Below are 21,739 nucleotides of genomic sequence, written 5' to 3' on the forward strand. Positions count from 1 at the left end.
ATATATGCCCATACAGGGTAATCAGCCAAGAATTTGTGTGCACAGAGAGTTTTTCATGGACGAAAATAAAATGAATACTGGGGAAGAGAGAAGTAAACGAAAAGAAGGAATACCTAAATAAAATGCTCAATGCATAGGCAGGAGATAGACACCTGGGATTGAGCACATGTGTGGCCGAAAAATGCTTTTTCCACTACAGCACCATTTTCTCTCTTTCTTCTTTCACTCCCACCTTCCTCCATTCCATATGGGTGGCCACAAAGATACACTGCAATTACTATGCTTTTCCTTTCCTCTAAAACCAATTTTGCAATTCTTGTTCCAGTCTGGAGGTACAAGCTGCAGGTCTTCATTTCAGCACACATCTAGGCTTCAGAAAAATTTGTTTTTCACAACTCACATGCCCTGTAAACTCTTGACACCAGGTGTACATACACATAAATGTGACTGCATATTTAGAATTCGTTATCTTAATGTGCTTAAAGCCTGCATGTAAAACTATGTGCTGTTTATGAAGAGCTTGTCGATGTGTTCGAGAAGCATTTGCATTTTAAATTTAAATATTCCAAGAATGAAATCCATCGGTAAAACTGAAAGTCGACTTAAATGGTAAAAACATTTTTTTGCCCAAAGTCGTGGGATCAAATCCCAGTTGCATTTCGGTGGAGGGGAAATGCAAGAACTTCCATTTGCTGTGTGATGTCGGTGCATATTACAGAACATTAAGTGGTAGAAATGGATCCAGAGCGCTCTGCTACATATCTCATTATGCTTGTGCAGCTTTGGGTTGTTGAACCTTTCATACTACTACCACTACATTTTTTTTTTTATTTACTTTACACTGCAGTCTCGCACGACCTCGCAGGTTTGTGAACATGAATTGACAACATATATGCATTAATACTGAAGGTTGCTTGGTTTATTGGGGTTTAACATCCCAAAGCGACTCAGGCTATGAGGGACGCCGTAGTGAAGGGCTCCGGAAATTTAGACCACCTGGGATTCTTTAATGTGCACTGACATCGCGCAGTACACGGTCTGCTACAATTTCGCCTCCATCGAAATTCAGCCGCCGCGGCCGGGATTGAACCCACGTCTTTCGGGTCAGCAGCTGAACGCCATAATCACTGAGCCACCATGGCGGGTAATATTGAAGGATGTATATGCGAAAGGCAAGCTTAAGGAAAAAGTGAAACATTATCCAAAAATGACATGGCAATATGATTGCATGACTTGTGCAAGAAACAGGAAAAGAATGCACTCGACTAGATGAAAAGAACGAAAAATAACATTCTTGGATAAAGTTTGTGTGACAGCACTTGTATTTTAAATGTCACCGTTACTTCCAAGTACAGTATGTGGACGCACAACTTCATTGATAACTCAGTAATCAACATTTGCCCCAGGAAAGTTTTTACCACACCTTTACCCCATTTAGAAACATTTTTTCCATCATCAGTGATGTCAAAGTTCACTAAATGGGCACTTTTCCAGTTTATGTAAAGCTGTTTCATATTCATCTGACTGCATGAGAGCCGCTGGTAATGTGATGCAACTGCTCTGACAAAAATTATTTTCATGGGACAACTCAGTAGCTGGGTCGTCGTGCTAAAGAGGATGCTTAACTTGCAAACCAGTACTGCGAGCACAGTAATATGGCCACACAGAGGGCTTTCGTTCCCGAGTTCCTGCCATTATTTTGGAACTAAAAGGAATTAGGAGACCTCTGTGAATAATGCAACTTTGTGAGCCAGTGTGAGGCAATATATTCTTCATCTGGGCCAAAGGTGAAGTGATTTAAGTACTATCATTGGCGTTTAACGGTAAGTCCTATAACTGGTTACGCAAGAATAGCTATAAAAACTACAAGTACAGACCTTTTCATTGTATGCACAATGATGTCAAAACACCTACTCTGTGGTCAGAGAGCTCTTGCTACTGCTTCCTCCGTGCTGGAATTAGCAGGCAGTATGACAACCTCCTAAGAGTGCTTGCAGTACAGCAAGTGCCTAGCACATGCTAGTTATTTCAAGGATTTAGGCATTGCTGTATGTGAAATGGAAAATATGCATAAATAATGTTTGCTTATCACCTGAATGGAAACATTTGGCATTTGAGGTGCAAGCTAAAAATTGCTAATCGAAACTAAGCTTGACTGTCTATACGTCTGCATGAATTTAATATACCCCATATTAGAACAATTAAGTATGGAACAATGTCCATTCACTAAAAGTCAAATAAAATTTAGGATATCCAAGGCATGCAGAAAGTTTTTTCTATCAAAATACAAATCCAAAGATTCAATCACAGATGTGCTGGTCGAAATAAACCTGCAGAATCTTTCACAGCAACAAAAATTAGCCAGGTTAAAATTTATTAGGTGAATGCAGGTCTAACTCACAGCGATATATATATAAAAAAAAGATCACAGCATCCGACAGGAGGCAGTCGTCCTGGACTACAACGTATGAGAGCAAGAACAGGTATATTTGAATATACTTTTTTTAAGAGCACATGCAGACTAGAACTCGAAACCATATGATGTAATCACAGCCAGTTTCCTGGATCAGTTCGAACAATCCATTTACAAATACTTCAGTTTCAGGAGCACCTGTTAATCATTTGAGTAGCTAATCATTTCGTTTGCAAACAGGTATGTGATCCTTTTTTTTTTTTTGTAGTGTGTTATAGTGATGTGCAATAATGTACAGGTATCCACGTATAACGAGCTTTTGTGTTGGCTCGTTTGTACTGCCAAGCACATATTTTTTAGCAAATTGTGTAAAGTATCTTGAGCAGCCTTGTACTGCCGACTTGTTTTTATGCTTCATGTCAGTGCCATTACCCTGCATTGGCCCATTAACTAACATTACAAATAAATGATATTGGAAATTAATGGCCGATATATTAGTGCGAATGCTGAAACAATTAAATACACTTGCTAGCGGGTTCTCTTCACCCTCATTTTAATTTTGGGTGGTGACAAACCTGAATGCATTCAAGAAAAAGTCATACAACTTAATAGCAGCAGGTGTTTTCATCTGATGTCTAGTGTTCAATGAAATAGGTTAAGGAGGTTCCATGTACTTCTTTCTTTAGGCCTGGAGTAGAAATGCCCTGCAGTCTTACCTGAAGCTCCTGTATTCGCTGGTGCATTGCGAATTTGCAGCAAGTGCACATGCCTATATTTTGGCCGCCATCATTTTGTAGTCTTCCCTCTGCACTACACTGATGTTAGGAAGGAAAGAACAGTATGCCAAATCAGATCGCTCACAAGGAAGCCGCCACGTTGTTTATTTCCAAGATACGCTACACCAAAAGCATAAACCACATCAAAATAGCACTGAGACAATTGCTGACATCCTACATTTGTAATACACAGGAAGTAGGCTTAAGCAGCACTGTGCGATGCATCTTTAGAGTTATCTGAACCATGAAGTTCAATGTGCATTTGCTTCATTACATGTGCGCTGTACAGTAAGAGTAGGAAACGAGATAAAAGCCTGCTGCTGTCAATAATTTTTTTGCTGTGCAGAAAGCTGTGGTAAGTCACAAAGTAAAAAAAGAAGAGAGAGAGAGCTTATTTCCAAGCGACAGCGCCTTCTAAAAGACATCTCTTTGCTGCCATCAGGAAAGTCGCTGTGATACGGAACACAACCAGTGGTGCCTAGAGTGCCCTAATCTTCAGCCCAGCATGTAAATACATGTGCAAACAAAGAGATCATATTAGTTCACACAATTTCAGCAGAATGTAGACCTTCTGAAGAAGTGCAGCCAAGAACTGTACAGTGAAAAGGTTAAAACCACGTTTCAATGACAAATGAAAATGTAAGGCTTACACATTTGGCAAGAAAAATAGAATAAATGGAAAATTATACATGGTGCCTAATGTGTTAAGGCCAAAAATTTAAAATAAACATGGTAGTGCATGAGGATATAACCAATGGAATGTTGCTGGCACTCGCTCAGAGAGCTGTTTAGTTGAGTGGTTAATCAGTCTTACACCTGCCAATAATCAATTGAACCAAGTGATGAAACAGTACTGCTTACCCAACAGAAATGCCACCAATGTGCCTTTGGCTTTACCCTCACACAATGTTCGGTTTCACTGCTTTTGACAAAGAGACACCCCTAATGAACTAATACTATGAAGGCAGTGGAAGGCTGGCAGTGAAAAACTGCCATATTCATTGCAATATGTGGTGCCAAGAAACAACCCGGATAGAAACGTGCTTCAGGCAAACACGCCATTCTCTGCAGTGTTAAAAAGCTTTTGTTTGTAACTCTGCCAGAGATTCCAGAGATTCAATAAAAGTTTTCCATTCATGGAATATCACTGAACTTGTGACAAAATTCGCAGTACTCAGTGCAGTTACATTAAAAAAGTTAGTAAATGAGGCGAGCAACAATGGTTTGGCTGAACTGAATCCACTCTCCCTTGCTTTCGCCCTTTAACTGGAAATTGACAGCACTCCAGTCTAAACAGCCAAGCATGACATAGAAGCAGTGGACTGCTTTTTCTGAAGGACATGACTACAGGAACTCGCCTCGCTTTGAGGCTCCAATTAGTGAACCTGCTGATTTTCTCTTAACTTGCTGCTTTGCTGATATAATTGATTCTAAAGTTGCCCGACTACAATGCGAGTCCATTAATATGTCGTATACTACTGAATAATGATTTCAAAGCAAAGCTTACAGCTTATCAAAAGCTAGAGCTGTTGGTAGTCATACTGCACTTCACAATGCGTGTAAACTTTTCACCGGCCAGGCAGCAAAAGAACTTCACAGATAAAAAAGAAATCATTTCCTTCAGCACTATCACACATGGAAAATTAAAATAATAAAATCCTAGACTTAGTGACTAGAGTGCATTAAAACAGACTAGCTGGTAATCATTCGTTACAGTAGTCAACCTCCAAGCGTTTGTACTTTTGTACTTTTTTTTTTTATCTGCTGTAAACCCTCATTACAATGAATTCACTTTTCTAAACACTTGTGGTCTCCTCGATTTGGCTGCACTTTCTGCACCAGTTCAGGCGGTGCTGCACTCGCGTCCTAGATTTGCCAGTGCAGCTAGCGCCACCTGCACTTGGGCACTCGATTTGACGTAGTGCTGCACGAGTTCTCCCGAGTTCTGCTGCACTTTTGCACTAGCCTTCCGGCGAGTTCTCTTCTCGTGCAAGTAGTGCAAGGTGCTTAGCGCGCTCCGTAGCAGACGGCTCCGTGGCCATGCCGGCGTTGAGACCATGGTTGAGACGGCTGCATACCCGTGCTAGACTCGGAATCTGCACCGTGCCCTCACTAAACAGCTGAAATGATAGTGCGTGCACGTGCGTGTGTGTATGCGAGCGTGTGCGTGCGTGTCTTTGTACATGCGTAAGCGACTGGCTGGCTGGTGACGATCGACCGTCCTGCGCCACTTTGCACAATGCAACGCAAAGGACGGTGTCAAATTCTTCACCCTTTTGGAATTAACAAATTTTTGAGCCACTCCACGAGATGCGCCACTTCGAAGAAATGCGCAGTGTTCAATAGAGCTAGCACAATCCCGCGCATATGTCAAACCACGCGATAAACACAAACGCACGGCCGCAGCAGACAAACGTTTCGGCACTTTTGCACTCGATTTGGCCGCTGCACCGACAGCACTAGTGCCAGGCTACACTCGCGCTGCAAGAACTGGCACTGCACTGACACGGCACTTTTGTGAACTAGTGCAGAAAGTGCAGCCAAATCGAGGAGACCTTTGTTGTGTCTCCACTCGCATGCACTTAAGATGCGCTTACTTTTTAACCCTTGAGCCCATACAAAGGAGGAGAGACTGTGGTTGCTTGCTTCCTCATTCTGCTCGTGGGGCGCAGACAAATTGAAAATGTGTCGCAGTTGCACGTACAGCCTCAGAGGCACTTATCTGGTCCCAACTAGTCCATTAGGCCCCGTTTTTTGGGGCAAACAGGCGCAGTACTGTTGAGTGGAAAGTTCTTCTCATGCTCCATCACAGATTTCTTCCCTATTCAATATAATGTTGAGCCTCTTCTTAACATGTTCTCTGCGGCAATGATTTTCGATGCTCTGAATCCCTATGCGTTGTGACCCACCCGTGGGCCACCTTAGATTTCCTTCGGTTTGGCGTGACCTACGATTGAGCCTCCTGCGAAATGAACTTTTTGGTACCGAACACAGATGGCAATAGCAACATGGCATGCGTGTTTTTTGCCGGCTCTTTGAAAATCTGAGCTCTCCCACAGCTTCATAGTGCCACTCAGTATTTGTGCCGCACAGCAGGAACACACGATGTGAACCACCGGTGAACCACGACGCAATGATGTGTTAAAGGACTAGAGACACCTAATTTTAGTTCCATGTTTTCTTCTTTCAAATGCTGTGTCATATGTTAGAATACACAGATCACCGTGTGGTATTCACTTACGACCGCTAAATAATTTATAACTGAATTTCTTCTCTCATGCTGCTTCGGTTTTATCAATCGAACGATGGCTGTGACATGTAGTTCACACTTGGGTCACGTGAGGCATGAAAAAATTTGCAACATAAACGCTGATACATAGTTTTAATTCACTACAACACTTAAACCAGCCTGTCGCAAGAGCTGGGATGACAAGTGATGTATCAGCAGTTATATTGCCATTTTTATTGTGCTTCACGTGACAGTGAACTACACATCACGGCCATCATTCTATCGACAAAATCAAAACAGCGTCTAGAAGAAATTATAAATTATCTAGCGGTCGCAGGCAAATACCATGCAGTGATTCATGTATTCTAATGTCTGACGCATCGTTTAAAAGAAGAAAACATGCAAGCAAAAATTTGGTGTCTATAGTCCTTCAATGGTCAACACTCGAAGCTTCACCCCGATGGTGAGACACACTGGGTGATGATGCCACTCGGGGAAGCACTGGATGTGGGAAGCGCGTGGTCCATGATAGTGTCCACAACACAACTAGGCAACTAGATAGGGCCGAATCACATCTGAGCAGTGACGTCACTCAGCCAGCAATGTAGCAGTGGTGGTTGCGGTGCTACAAGGAAAACGAGTTTGCTACAGCTGGCCTAAACTGTAGAAAAGCCAAGTCATGTGACACTGGTGCCAGGCGAAATTGGAGGTGGTGGGGCAGTAGGAGGGGGGGAGGGGAGTACACTTCTAGCAAAGGAGGGGACAGTACATTCTGCAAGGTTGTTCTTTCCCCAGGCACATCAGCAGCTGCAAGCATGCCAACTGGGGAGAGGTTTTTCACACAGGCTTCCGCATCCAATACTCAACACCTGCTGTGCCATGTCATTATCAATGCATCGCCACGGCCTACGCATTATACAGAGCGCCGCTGAGGCTTCCACGCAATGCGCAGCGTAGTTAATGGCTGCTGTACAAAATACCTTTGGCCTCACAAACAACAGGTACGTGCTAAACGAGATGTTCACTTTGAGCCACTGCGTCGTAAGCAGGCATCAAATGCATGATTTAATGGAAGCGGAGTTGTGAACTACATGTGACTTTGTCTTAAGTGGAAGTATCACTTGTGGAGGCGCACTCGACCCTCCGTGGTTCGCTTTCCCGCAATGTACCCCAGCTGTGCCCCCGCAGCGCACTCTTCTCAGTTGTGTTTGACTAACAGGGGAGGGCGCTCGCGTCGCAGCGACACCAGCGCCACGGATGGCGTTTTGCTGCGCGCGCGCGGGGAAAAATCTGCTCTTTTCCCTGGGACCGGGAAGCGAGCGGACGTTTCGCTCGCAGCTTCATTCTTCGTTGGCGGGCGACCTCGTGTGGAAACATGTTCCCCTCAGCTCGTCCCGTCCGGTCTCGGAGCTTCCCTTTGCCCTAGCGTGGGCGAACGTTGGCTCGTAGCCGTGCTGGTGAGTCGGACATCCCCGATTCCTCAGTGTATTTTGTTGCTAGCTGGCGTTATTGTTGTTGCAGCAATAAATGCCTTGTGTGTGTCAGCCAGTGTGTCGTTCCTTTGTTCCCACAGAGCAAGGCCCGCCGTGGTCGCCGTGCGCTCGGTAGCGTACGCGACCACGGGGTAGGGTCCGCGCGGTTTTGAACCGAGTCAGCCGCGGTTAAGCGGGGAGAACGGATTTATCTCCCCGATTTTATACCCCATACACTTAAGCAAGAGTACGCATTGATGAGGTTTTATTGTACTACAGGCATTTCAAAACCTGTAAACTTTTACTGAAACAGAGTTTACAATTTGCCCCTCACAGCCTGAGTCGCTTTGGGACGTTAAACACTATAAAACGCAAACTTAAAAACCTAAAAATTCAGAAAAAGTTTAAAATTCATTCTTTTTGTCATCATAACCATTTCACTGTAATGAGGTTTTACAGCAGATCTTATTCTTGGAATCAGGGTGTGCTGTTTGTAATAGTGCAACATAAAAGCGACACAGGTAATCGGTGTGCTGCAAACACTCCGAGAGGCTGCTGCAGTTGAACCTGTTTGCGAGTAAGCAACCCTAACAATATTAAAATACACACTACATGACAAAACCCGTGTTAATTTAGGCAATAAACAACCTTAAAAGTCTGTCCGACCTTAGATATGGAATATGAGAAAAGCGCAGACTAAGAATTTGCTCGCAATTCCAACAACCATTCACCGGAGAACACTCCACTCGAGTACAGTCCTAAAAACAGCCCGCACAACTGTCTGCATAAAACTGACTGACAGGATAAAAACAGCACCCGGCCGCACTATGGGTGCGCAGCTGTGGCAACTTCCTCCGCGGCTTCCTCATCTTCTTCATCGACGAGCGAGTCAGTACTCCCACTGCTGCAAGGGGCACGCTTCTTCTCCCTGGCACGCCTGGTGCAAGAAAGACACAAACAGTTTGACACTCTGTTGGAACACAGCTATGCCACATCAATCAATCGCAGTCCTTTTTTTTTATTCGAGATGTTTGCCATTAGAAATAATGAAAAAGGGAGAGAAATTTAGATGAAGGAGTGTAAACAAGCCTCGCTTAAAAGTGGCAAAAACTCTCGATAAAGCGATTATCATGTGTCCACTTGCGATAGTCAATCACAATCATAAATTGCAGTCATACATCTCATTAAAATCTGAAATGAGCTAAAGAACTCGTCTTGAGATAAAGCTAAAGCAGGTGCAAGCAGCTTGCAATCCTTATAGACAGACGCTAGAGAGTGCAGACATCTTACAGCCATTTTAACCCTTTCAGTGCCATGGGGGTACAGGCACGCTTGCAAGCTACCGTCCCGCAGCGTACATACAAGTACACTTGCGATTCAGTGTTCAAAAATTAAGACCGTAACGCAAAGGCACCGCACTCTGTGAGGTGGTGCCATCTGTTGTTAATTTACAGAAGCATTATTTTTGTTGCCTTGTTTTGTTTTGGCAGTAGTTTCGGCCTAAAATTTTGCTTTATTCGTGCTCGTACTTTCTCCATGAAGGCGGCTCGTGCGGGAGCTTCAGCTCCCGGGGAGAAGATGACTGGAGTGGCGACTCGTCTGATTCTAATTACATGGCAAGCTTGGAATTGGAAGATGATAGTTGATCATCTAAAGAAGTGACAGACAGCACTGACTCAGAACCAGACACAGCAGGCCCGTAACGCGAGCTCGCGCAGCAAAATGAAAATGAGTGGACCACAAGCAGCTGCAGGCACAGCAGGAAAAGCAAAGGAAGGGTACCTGCTATATGTGCGCAGAGTGGAACAAAGGCTTCTACATCGACCCCTGCTTCAGGCAGTACCAGACTCAAAAGATATACCATATAAACTCGAGTACAAGTCACACTTTTTCTTTTTTTTTTTTAAATTCAGGTATGAATATTAAAGGTGTGGACCATACATGAACAAAAAAAAACATATAACAATTTTTTTTTTTTCAGTTATCTAGTCCAAAACGGGAGGTGCAGTACATACATGGGTGTGGCCCTTAGATTAAACGGTACTAAACCAATGAGATTTCTGTGAACGGAGTTTTCAGGTTTCACTGCAAGGTGTAACATTTCAAATTTTCAAGTTAAATCAGCGCCGAGAGCATTTTGAACTAAGTAATAGCCAAGAATTTAGCCAAGAATAAACCATTTTAAAAATACTCGGCACTGGCTGTTTGCCATGTCAGGAAAAGCTTGAAACTGAGAGAGTTACAAACATGAGCACAAAAGCTGTCAGACCGCCTCCTAGCAGACATAACATCTCGTTTTTTGAGCAATGCATATACACATGGTCTGTTCTGAAATTAGTAGGACTCATTTTTTCAAACAAGATTTATTCAAGAGAATAGTACAAACGATTACAATTTTTCAAGGTAGCACCCTTCCACACCTACACGCTGCTGCCAATGAGTTTTCCAGTTTTCGTACGCCTTCAGGAACGCCTGGACCCAAATGCTGTTTAGCTCCCTCGTCACGGCCTGTTGAACCACCTCTACCGATCCGTGATGTTTCCCCTTGAGCGTTGATTTTATTCTCGGGAATAGAAAAAAGTCTGGCGGGGCCAAGTCGAGGCTGTAGGGGGGCTGAGGCAGCGTTGCCGCCTTGTGCTGGGCAAAAAATCGGGGTCCTCATTGAGATGATGAAGAAGATCCTACCGGTTGGCCTTTTCCTCCTCTGACAACACTCCCGGCATCAACTTCGCGCACGCTTTCCTCATGGATAAGTTTTCTGTCATGATCTCAAAAACTTGGGTTTGAGGAATGCTCAAGTCATCAGCAATCATTCTGATACTCATTCTACGATCACTGTTAAGTAAATGTTTCCCTCGCTACACATTTTCGTTGGTCTTGCTGTTCGAAGGGCGTCCAGAGCGGTCGTCGTCTTCCACTCTTTCCTTACCTTCTCGGAACAGCTTGTGCCACTCAAAAAACATCTGATCTACCCATGCCAGTTTCACCGTAGGCCTCCTTAATCATGTTGTGAGTCTCTTTGCCCGTTTTACAAAGATTTACACAAAATTTGATCGCGTACCGCTGATCCAGTATAAACGCTCTATGATTCTGCGTGACGAGATGTTTCGACAGGGGTTCACAGTACAAGCGACCTCCTCTCTTCAACGGCCGAGAGCCGACTGCCGATTTTCCCCAGCATTCCCAATATCCCCCTTCAAGGCCGATTCACACGACGGACCGTTCGCCCGCGGCCCGCGCACTACGTGTGCATACGTCAGCACTTTGAGGGGCGCGCTGTCGGCCGCCATCCATCCATGCATCCAGCGCGCCTCTCAAAGTGCTGACGTATGCACACGTAGTGCGCGGGCCGCGGGCGAACGGTCCGTCGTGTGAATCGGCCTTCAACAATCCTGCACGCGCAGACCGCCTTTCGTCCGCCCGTTCGCCCAGGAAAAAACCAGTCCTACTACTTTCAGAACAGACCCTGTATTATGTCTGTCCGCCTGTTCTGCACATTGCCTAATGACATTAAAGAAGCCTGCACTCTTTTAACACATGGCTCAGTGAGTTGCGGAAAGTGGATATATATCATCACATTTGCTCAGTACTCCACAGTAAATCAGTTAACAAAAAGGCCTATAGGGTTAAAAAAGAGAAACAGCCACAAAGAACATACCGCCGACACACATCCAGCAGTTCAGCAGAGGACGGGTCCAGTTGCACATCACCACTAGCCGTGAGCTCCAGACGACTAAGTGCTTCACAGAACTGCATGCCCAGTTCCTCAAGCTGAGCCACGCCCAAGTGATAACCCTGCAGTACAGCGATTTGTGAATCCGATTTAGCCTCAACATCATTGCTGCAACAGCATAAGGAAAGCATAGGGTTCTTTCTCAATGCTATCTGGTAAAATTCTGAAGCAAGTAACAGCGAACTCAACTAAGTAAAAATTAAGTCATCATTAAGACTGGACAGCAAAAACAAAAAGACTGGACAAACATGAGTGTGAGTTCCATCATGATGATGATCTAGCAACTAGCTCTATGTTCTACACTACAAAATAAAATTAGAGTTCTGCATGCATGCAGTGAATAGATGAAATATGACACTACCTATGATCTGCCGCATTTCACAGTTCACAGGTAAGGTATGACTCAGTTAACAACTACTATTCACACCCTGCTCAGGCACCAGAATAGGTCTGAAGGTGACCGGCATGTCATGGGCAATGTTTTCAATTCAAGCACAGGGCTTGAAAAATGGCACATTCCCTAACTGTCTAAGTTAGACTGCCCTTAAGCGGACAGGTGGAGTACAGAGCTATAGCCATCAGTTCAAAGAGAGGTATGTGGCAAAAGAAATGGATACTCACAGCATACATGCCCTGATCGCAGCCAGCAGTGGAGCACTCGTACGTGTAGCTGAGCCGGATGCCAAGTTGGCGCCAAGCAGTCACACGAGCTGTTGCCTCTTTGCTTCGCTCCACATCAAAGCAGCACGACTCAAACGTGAACGCGGGGCTCACCTGGTGCAAGATTGCAGCCAGCACCTGCATACCACAAGCCAAGCCGCTGTCAGCACTACGTACTACGTAGTACGTATTACTATGTATTACGTAGTACGTATTACTACGTATTACTACGTATTACGTACAAGCAATGCTGGATGCAAAGGGAAAACTAAGAAAAGCAAGGCGAGGAGACAAAGCAGCCATTCCGAATGCTTTTTCATACAGGAGCCCTTGAAAGGGGCTGACAACTGACCGATACGTGTCATGAGATTATGGGGGAAATGAAAAAGGTCTTGTCTCATATTCCGAGAATCGAGTACTGCAATAGTGAAGAAACGAGGATTTATGGTTTTAATGTGGTAATGAAAATCACTTAAAAGCAAGCGGATGCATACGCTTTATAGTAATTTGAATAATAAAGGTACGAGAGCGATTACCTCACAAATATCGTCATCTTCTTGAGGTTTGTCGTGCAATGACCAGGCCCTTGATGGTGAGCAGCCATAGAGAAATGCATTGAAGTGCCGCGAGTGGCCATGGAAGTCACATAGTACCTGCAGCAGCAACACAAGTTCTGGCACTTCAGGAACAAGAAACGATTAGTACCCAGGTGGAAACGAATCACAGAACAGGAGCCATTGCAAGAAAAACTTCATGTATCGACGTTCTTGTATCTCAGCAGAGTCTTTATCTCCCACATCAAGCAAGGAGGCCAACAGAGAATCTTCACAGTTTTCCTGAGAAATGCATTTCACCAAGCCATAAAATGAAAGGCAGTTCACTATGATTAAAAACTGCGTCGGTGTCAGGTGCTCATTACTGCCAGATGATTGTCTTATGCTGCCGAAAAGGTTCTCCAGTGGGTCTTGGCATAGCTTAGATGTCATCAAGTATTTATATTTCAGCTTTTCTGTGAGGTAAGTCAGCAATTTTAGAATGCTTGCATAGCCGGTATTGCAACCCGGTGCAAAGTAATGGTTCTGCCGGCGACCGGGCATTTTTTTTGCATTCCTGAACACTCTCGCGATTTATCCAGGATGCTGTATCCTTGCCTTCCAAGTTCGTGGGACATGAAATAATGTTCTAAGCACGCCAGTGAATCTGCCAAATCAAGCACAAACTGAGCACAGCACACAACGACAACCAAAACAATGCCAAACAGCCAAAGAGCGAGACCGCGCCTACTTATGCCGCGCCGACTACAGATGATGATGATGATGATGATGATGTAGCCTTCCCTTTGTAACGTTTGGGCGCCTACCAAAGGTGCCCTGGCTGGATACACACACACATAAAAACACTTCTGAACAGCGGCGTCACCTAGCGGACAAGCGGGAAACTAAAAAATGTCGACACCAGCGGCTTCACCTCGGCCTATGGAGGCGCGGCGCAGTGAGCACACTACCCAATATTCTAGTTCACTGTAACTTGACAGCCACAAAAAAACTGGAACTGGTGATGCTGATGGCGATATGGATAGTGAAAGCTCGCGGCGAAGGAAAACGTTGATGATGATGATGATGAGCTTGGCCTTGGGCGCCCTCCCTGGGCGGCGTCTGGAAGCTCCTGTGCGCGTGTGTGGCCTCCGCGATTAAGCGCACGTTGCGCACAGCCGGAGCTGATCACGAAGGCCTCGACGCGTGCATTTCGAAGGCTATTCCCGCGTAGGTAGTGGAAAGTTTCGGTGCGGCCCTTACACGGATCTTTTTTTTTAATATTTCCTTCGGGAAAACTGGGTGCGGCCCGCACACGAGTGCGTTTATGCGGTATGTTCAATTTTACGAGTCGAAAAATTTCCGGAAATTTTACCCCGCGTAATAGGCGCACCCCGAACTTTGAGCCGGATTTTCTGGAAAAAAAGTGTGCATATTATGCGTGTAAATACGGTTGATTGTGATGAAATCTGTTTCGCATATTTAGTAATGAATTCAAACATAAGTGCACAGAATTTCAGCCTTACAACTGAAGAATGTTTGTTGCTGCCAATTTTTTTCTCTTGTCCAACTTGTGGAAAGCCTACAGACTGAACCAAATGTGGTAGAAGCCACTTCAACATTCATTGCACTTCTGAATGCATGCTACGTGTGATGGCAATTTTAGATTTTTTTGCACAATACAAGTTTTTTTTTTCTACAAACCACTTGGCATACACATGTCCAAAACTGTAAACAAGATGCCACACTAAAAATCTACAATGAAAAATCTACAGTCATGACGAGATCTGCTCTACAAGGAGAGCACTTAGTCAGAAAACCGGAATGGAAAAAAATGCCCATTTTTTTCAAACGTTTCCCAAATATGCAGTGCCACTTCAGTTCACAATTTTTTTTATTTAAGCAATGAATGGGACTGCATAAAAAACGAGGCATACAAGTGGATACCAAGATTAGGTTAGGTTAGGTTAGATTAGGTTGCGTCGGGTTGGGTCAGGCCAGGCTAGGCTAGGCTAGGCTAGGTTAGGCTAGGCTAGGTTAAATACACTGGCATGACATCTCAAGTCAACTGGAGAATGCACTGAGGCTAAAGAAATAACCACGAGATGAACATCTGAAGTATCAGAGCAAAACTGGCAGCGGTGGATGAAGTGTACAGGGAAAGGCAAACAGAACAAAGAAATCCTTAATAATAACTTCACACACTAGATCCATAGCCAGTCATGTGCTGGAAGCATTTTATGTGCTTGAAAACAGCCATGTTTGTTCTGCGTTTCAGAGCAACATTTTTTACGACATGGTATTTCATTACCGGCGTTAGTATACACACGTAGGCAGTTTAAATCACACCTGGCAGTCTATTCTGCCATTACTCCCACAGCAAAGTGCAGCATGGGAAGCTTCTAACCCACGCAACCAATTCTTATCAATGCATGTACCTTCATTAGTTTTCATTTTTGAATTCATTTACTATTATTATTTGTTTAGTGTGATCTGACATGCTATTCTGGTCCCAGTTGTGCCAATAACAAGTTCCCCCTCTGATAAAAGAGTAGAAAACTGAGCTAGTTGGTTCATACTTCTTGGTGGGAACAGCCGAAATAACAAAACGCAGACACAGAAAGGAACACACAGAACGTAGACGAAGCTGACTGTCAACTAAAATTTTATTGGAAAACCCGCGCTCTTTGTTTCCTTGTCAAAAAGATCTTGCTTTTATCTCCCGTGGGGTTCGTTCAAGAAGGAAATTTCTTTTCTTGATAGAGAGATTGATGGTGTACTAACGCACCGCTGTCCTGTTTCCCGTATCGCCAATGCCTCAAGGATCTCACGTGTCACTTGGTCTGCATACCTTTTCATGACTTGAACCTTATGCAACTTGGGCTCACACTTGCGCACTTTTTTGCCTTTTTTGTTTTCTTTACAATCTCTGCAATGCAGGGCTAGATTGCTGCTTGGGGCACCTGATAGCGATGATGCATGTTCTCTTATCCTATCATTAAGGCACCTTCCCGTCTGCCCTATATATTGTTTGCCACAGGCCAGAGGGATATTATAAACCACACCTTTAACACACTCGCTGAATCTTGTTTGGTGTGCGATCTGGCATTGCTGCTTCTTTTGCCTGTTGACTCGAGCACACATGCTCATTGCCTTGTTCGGTGCAGAGCAAACAACCCGGACCCCGTGCCTCTTGCCAATCTTCATGAGGTTGTGGGTCAATCCATGAACATACAGAACCACTGCTAATTTCTCCCTTTCATTGCCTTCTTCAGGTCCACCTTTCCTTCCTTGCACTCCTTTCACTTTCCACAGCAAGCTTTCAGCTACGCTGCTGAGCATCAGAACAGGGTAGTCCACATTTTTTAGCCTATCAATCTGCCGCCGAAAACTTGCCTCCATTTGATGCTCACACGATTTCTTCAGAGCTGACAAGAGAGCAGCACTCGATATTGCCCTTATCACAGTCTTTGAATGACTTGACGAAGCCCCCCTCTGATATATTCTTGCTTTATGACCAAAAAGATTGAATGGCAGGCCCAGCAGCTGTGTTAGTAAGTACTTTCCAGTTCTCATTTCTAGAGATGTGCGATTATTGGATAATTTCGAATATTTGGTTGAATATTAGGTATCCAATTTGATCTGAATGTTTGTTATTCGAAGCATTCGTCTCAAGCGAATAACATTTTGGAACACTTGCTGCATGTGCGTTCGGTTAGGTGTACCTCTTCCAGGATGGCACCATGGCACCCACGCAACGTGCTGTGTGACTGCGCTCCCGTGTGTATCATGGAGCCGGACTCTGCAGTTTCATGGCAACATACCCAAGCAGGCGGAAGCGCCACACCCATATCTGTACCTGCTAGGTGTCTGTGGCAGCGCTACCCACAGTGCAACAATAGAGAGACATAGTTTATCGTGACCCACTTCCGCATGCTGCCAGTGTGCATGCACTGAGTGGTCCCGACGGGGCATGCGTGCAAATAGCTGGTTGGTGCCTGGTGTCTTGTGGAGTCCCAAGAGCAATCTGCGTGTGCCCAGCAGCTCCCGCGGAAGCGGATCACGCTATGTTAAATCTCTCTAATCGGAAGACCCGTGGCTCCCTTGACTTCCGTGGAATGAATCTGAGCTGACTGCCGCAACCGCTATCCTCTGTGTGGTATTCGCTAAACAAACGCAACAGCTTGAACATGAAAGAGAGCTAGGAGCTAGCACGAGACACATGGAGATGGCTGCCCCTTTCTGATGCCTTATATGAGGTAGCGCTGGGCGCGTATTGTGTATGCCTAGCAAATGTGATGGAGCAACGCAATCTAAATTAACAGCAACAGTTGGAAACACCGCATATAGGTCTCACAACCCACAGCTACGTCGGCACAGCATGTAAGTTGGCTCCCCCAGTTTCCGATGGCCATTTTTACAGAAAGTTGACACAGCTTCACTGAGTGTGACAAAACTTTAATGCATTCTCTCTCTCTCTCTCTTTTTTTTTCATGAAATGGCGCTCTGTGTTCGATAAACACATGATTTTGAAAATGTCTATTGTGCCGTTACCAAGAAACCACTATTCGCACATGCCTACAGTAATTTCCCGTAGTAACTGACCAGGGGAGTGCGCCCCATGTGTGCCAAGTACAGCAGGAGTGCCTTGGTATGATAGATGGTCGGGTGCAAGTCTGGGTCTGGAAAGGACCACTGTCGGTTCAGGTCCTGGCCCGCCAGGGAACAGCGGTGGCTGCATCGCATGAATGGAGACAAATGGGGATCAGCACCTTCCTTGCCAAGCAGAAGCTGTGTGCATCAGCCCGACAGCTGTGAAGGTACTATTACAATAAAGGTTTGCTGTTTCACTCAGTACGTGCAGTGCCAAGGAAGACAAGCAAAAGGAAATGGATCGAAAAGGTTGCGACTTTGTTTTACACTGCATCAAAAATTATGCCATATTTTTTGCATCGCAGCTACGTTCCAAGAAGTAATTAGAGCCTTAAGATTCAGGTGAGTTATGATTAAACCACTAGCTTTCCACGATTCTGCGAAAAATCGCGGTTTTAAACATTTTTCGTGGAACTATGTTAGCAGCGCATTCTCTTTTTTGAAGCTGTTGTTGTTATGGACACCAGCAGGAATGAATACAAAATGGAAAATCGACTTTTTTTACTTTTTCTACACAAATGCGAAAACGATGGGAAAGTATCAGAACTTAGAAGGATTTTGAAATAAATATTATTATGATTATAATGCAATATAGAACAATTCAAGCCAACCATAGCTGAGGGCCCCCCAAACAAACTGCAGACAGCATACCAAAATACTGAATTGGATACATCAACATTATTTGCAAAGAGGCAATGCTTCAGATGCGTGCACCACAATCAAATGAAGCCAAGCCTCTGATACTTTAATGCATGCAGCCTCTCACACAGTAGTAGCAGCCACCGTCAACACCATGCCACCACGACTCAGTGTTTCGAGTTGCCCAGTACTGCGTCTTTTGCCCTTCTTTGCTTTTCTTACTTAAGGGTTAAGGGGGGACATGGGTCTTAGAGCATTTTTTTTATTTACTGACCAAATGCAATGAAACTGCACAGACTTATTCAGTTTTTTCTGCTGATTTCAAATATGTAATTTGTTTAGTTCTAGACCAATTAGTTCCTGAGATATTAATATATATCATGCCATTGTCTGCTGAAACAATAGAAAAGAAATGGGCCACCAGAAATTTAATTTTTATGTGTGGGTAGATATTACAATGTGTGAGAAATGCAACGCTGGAAGCAGTTTTCAGTTTTTTGTCCGTGTGGACAAATGGGCTTAATAGTTAGTTTTCAAGTGAGTTGACCAGACATACAGTGCCAGAAAACATGACAGACATGAAACTAACTATTAAGCCCATTTGTCCACACGGACAAAAAACTGAAAACTGCTTCCAGCGTTGCATTCCTCACACATTGTAGTATCTACCCGCACATAAAAATTAAATTTCTGGTGGCCCATTTCTTTTCTATTGTTTCAGCAGACAATGGCATGACATATATAATATCTAAGGAACTAATTGGCCTAGAAATAAACAAATTGCATATTTGAAATCAGCAGAAACAACTGAATAAGTCTGTGCAGTTTCATTGTATTTGGTCTGTAAATAAAAAAAATAATCTAAGACCCATGTCCCCCCTTAAGTTCAAGGGAGTGCAGTCGCATATTAAGCACTGATATGTCGAAAAGAGCTTCAAGATTTGTTTCAGAAGCAAATTTTCATCCCAAATTTGCATTTGCACATGCTTCACAGCATTTTTTTGCAGCGGTATTAACATGCATTAGAAAGTATGAATGAACACCTTCCAACAAGGGTGTCCAATCCTCAAAAACAGTTCTTGTTGAGTACTGTAGGCACACTTCAAAAACTGAATTTGTAGGAACTTCTTTTGAGCCATATGCCGCAGGCATGGCACCAGTGCATCAGTAAACTCACGTTTCTCATTTTCTGCTCTGTAGATCAAAATAAAACTTTGTGCAAATGTCCTTGAAGAGTTGGGGAATTGAATGCAGCAAGAATAAAAAAAAAAAGGTGTTTTTAAAATTAAAACTAGGGGTGTGCGAATATCAAATTTTTCGAATACGAATCGAATACGAATACTTGATTCCAAATATCGAATCGAATATCGAATAATCAAGGACAGACGCATTCAACCACTACAAAACATTTATTTGAGCAGCCAAGAACATCACAGTTCAACTATCAGTGATGAAATGAGCACGAAAGGTGTGTGTGTCTGCTCAAAAAGTGTCAGTCTCGAACATTGTTCTTAGAAGAGTGGAAATATCAGTGAAGATGGCTAGCACACAGCATTGATTAAGGCTAGCTTGCCATAATCACAAAAGCGCGTTGCTGGGATGAACATAAAAGGTTGTCGTGAAGGAAAACCGGCTGCTCCACATGGTCAAGCAGAAGTAGTAGTTCCCTTCTAGCTGAAACGACTTCTCCAGCCACAGATAATGCCCTCTCAATTGGCACTGAACTGGCTTGTATTGCGAGGTATTTCGTGCACAGCTCTGACCATACCAGCTTCGCGCAAAGAAGCTCACCAGTGCAGTCAGCTACTGCATGGCCCAACGTTACGCATTGCTCTGGGCGCCGCTATATTGTTATGTCTCTTTTGATAGGACTTGCGGACCGAAATGAACGCCGGTGCTCGCAATAGAATATTCGGCTGGGTACGAATATTCGCTTCGGATCGAATATTCGAAACAACACGAATACTTGGATTTCGAATCGAATACGAATACTGAAAATACAATATTCGAATTATATTCGAAAATTTCGAATATTCGCACACCCCTAATTAAAACTGTGCATTTGACTACCACGCATCCTCCTTGTGCCTCTGCTTCCAGCTAGAAACTTTAAACTGGCTAGTGCTGTTATATACAAGAGTATTTTATTCACAGGACCAAGCCTAGCTTTTGTGATTTACTCCAGCCATATTGTGCATCTTTAAATGCACTATGCTTAAGCTAGAAAGTAGTATTCTGACTCATGTCAACAAAACAAATACTATATTACGTACAATACTGATATAACGGCATGCCACCACGAATCTACACCACTCAAAGAAAGAAAGAAACTTGTACCATCCATTGATGACTCCATCTGGGTTTAGCATTGGCACTAGCTTGAAGACGAACGTTTCACGCAGTCGCTGTGCCACCGGCTTGTCACTGAGAAGGAAGTCAGTTATTCCTGAAAGTAGATTAAAGATATGCCCATATTCAGCGTCATCAAAAAAGGTCAGAATGGTGCTCCCACAAAAAATTCCCTTTTGTCAAGAGGATCACAACCTCCCCACTTAATCTGCCTGCAATAAAACTCTACCATTAAGAAATTTCTTCATCTAAACTTCAATACCGATGGTTATGTTTTGATTTTGGTCCACTGAGTTTGTGACTTTGCAGTTTCTAAATAATTCGAGATATGAGCAGGAAACACAATGATAATTTTGGTAGCTACAATAATTCTGCTGGTACTAGCAAAATGGCAACAGAGAGCAAAAGCTAAAAGTTTAAGTGTGATGGAGCTGTGCATATAAATGTTCACGCTTAATTCCGGCCTGACTGTACATACAATGTTTTCAAAGAATGGGACAGTTTCAGATTTTTAGCAGGGAACCTAGTGAGCTAGTGAAACAGAACTGCAGTAAGCTGTGAAACACAGAGTCCATTCCTGAACAATCAAAACTGTGCTCAGAAAAGTAACAAGTGGCAAACGGGCCATCAGATTCATGGCCCGTGGGACAGAGAAGAAAGTGTCAAGTAGCTTGGTCACAGAGGCGTACATATGCAGGAGTCCTCACATGAGCACTGAGCCCTCTGCTCCAAGACTTTTCTGCACAGTGACATGATACTAAACTACCTCCAAACAAGCATTTGGTGTTCACATCTATTTCTGGCACAGAAATAAATTGACAATCCTTTTGTGACAGATATATTACAATAAAAGCTTGTTAATTTGAGCTACAAGAAACCGGGTAATATGTTAGAATTATCCGAAAGTTTGAATTATCAAATGACCCCGAAAAAACTCGCAAGAACTGTTTGCATCACAGTAAGTTTATTGGGTGAAAGACTGGGCAATGGTTGCTTGTTTCTGAAAGGAGAAGGCGTGGCAGTGACTATTTTTGACTGCTTTATTGCATGCATACTGTCAGAAGTGTCAAAGCAGAACTACTCTAAAATCTTAAGGGCCCCCCCCCGGCATCTTTCGCGGTGCAACGCAGTGGAGTTCCACTGCCACCGTGTCACACCCCTCACACGTGAGAAGGCCTTACCACCCGAATAGTGGCAAGCGTGCACAATCGGTGTAATGGAAGAACGGAACCCCACAAAGGAGATGCTCAGCAGCACCAAAGAGGCGAGAAATAAAAAGCGG

The 21,739-nt window shown here is 44.0% G+C and overlaps 1 protein-coding gene across 1 annotated transcript in view; it reads right to left on the reverse strand.

Annotated features, from left to right (window-relative positions):
• Positions 1-8,138: 8,138 nt before the first annotated feature.
• LOC149343112 (cytosolic carboxypeptidase 1-like) overlaps positions 8,139-21,739 on the reverse strand; it is a 42,186-nt gene continuing 28,585 nt past the window's right edge. The window contains exons 20-25 of the mRNA XM_089545631.1: positions 20,446-20,554; positions 17,422-17,551; positions 12,820-12,936; positions 12,245-12,421; positions 11,549-11,685; positions 8,139-8,827 (exon numbers count right to left, since the gene is read on the reverse strand). Coding sequence (XP_089401757.1) covers positions 8,716-8,827; positions 11,549-11,685; positions 12,245-12,421; positions 12,820-12,936; positions 17,422-17,551; positions 20,446-20,554 — 782 coding nt within the window. The 3' untranslated portion in view covers positions 8,139-8,715. The remainder of the gene's footprint in view (positions 8,828-11,548; positions 11,686-12,244; positions 12,422-12,819; positions 12,937-17,421; positions 17,552-20,445; positions 20,555-21,739) is intronic.

The sequence above is a fragment of the Amblyomma mixtum genome, chromosome 5 (assembly GCF_055824585.1).
Source record: "Amblyomma mixtum isolate Tamu chromosome 5, ASM5582458v1, whole genome shotgun sequence".
NCBI lineage: Eukaryota > Metazoa > Arthropoda > Arachnida > Ixodida > Ixodidae > Amblyomma > Amblyomma mixtum.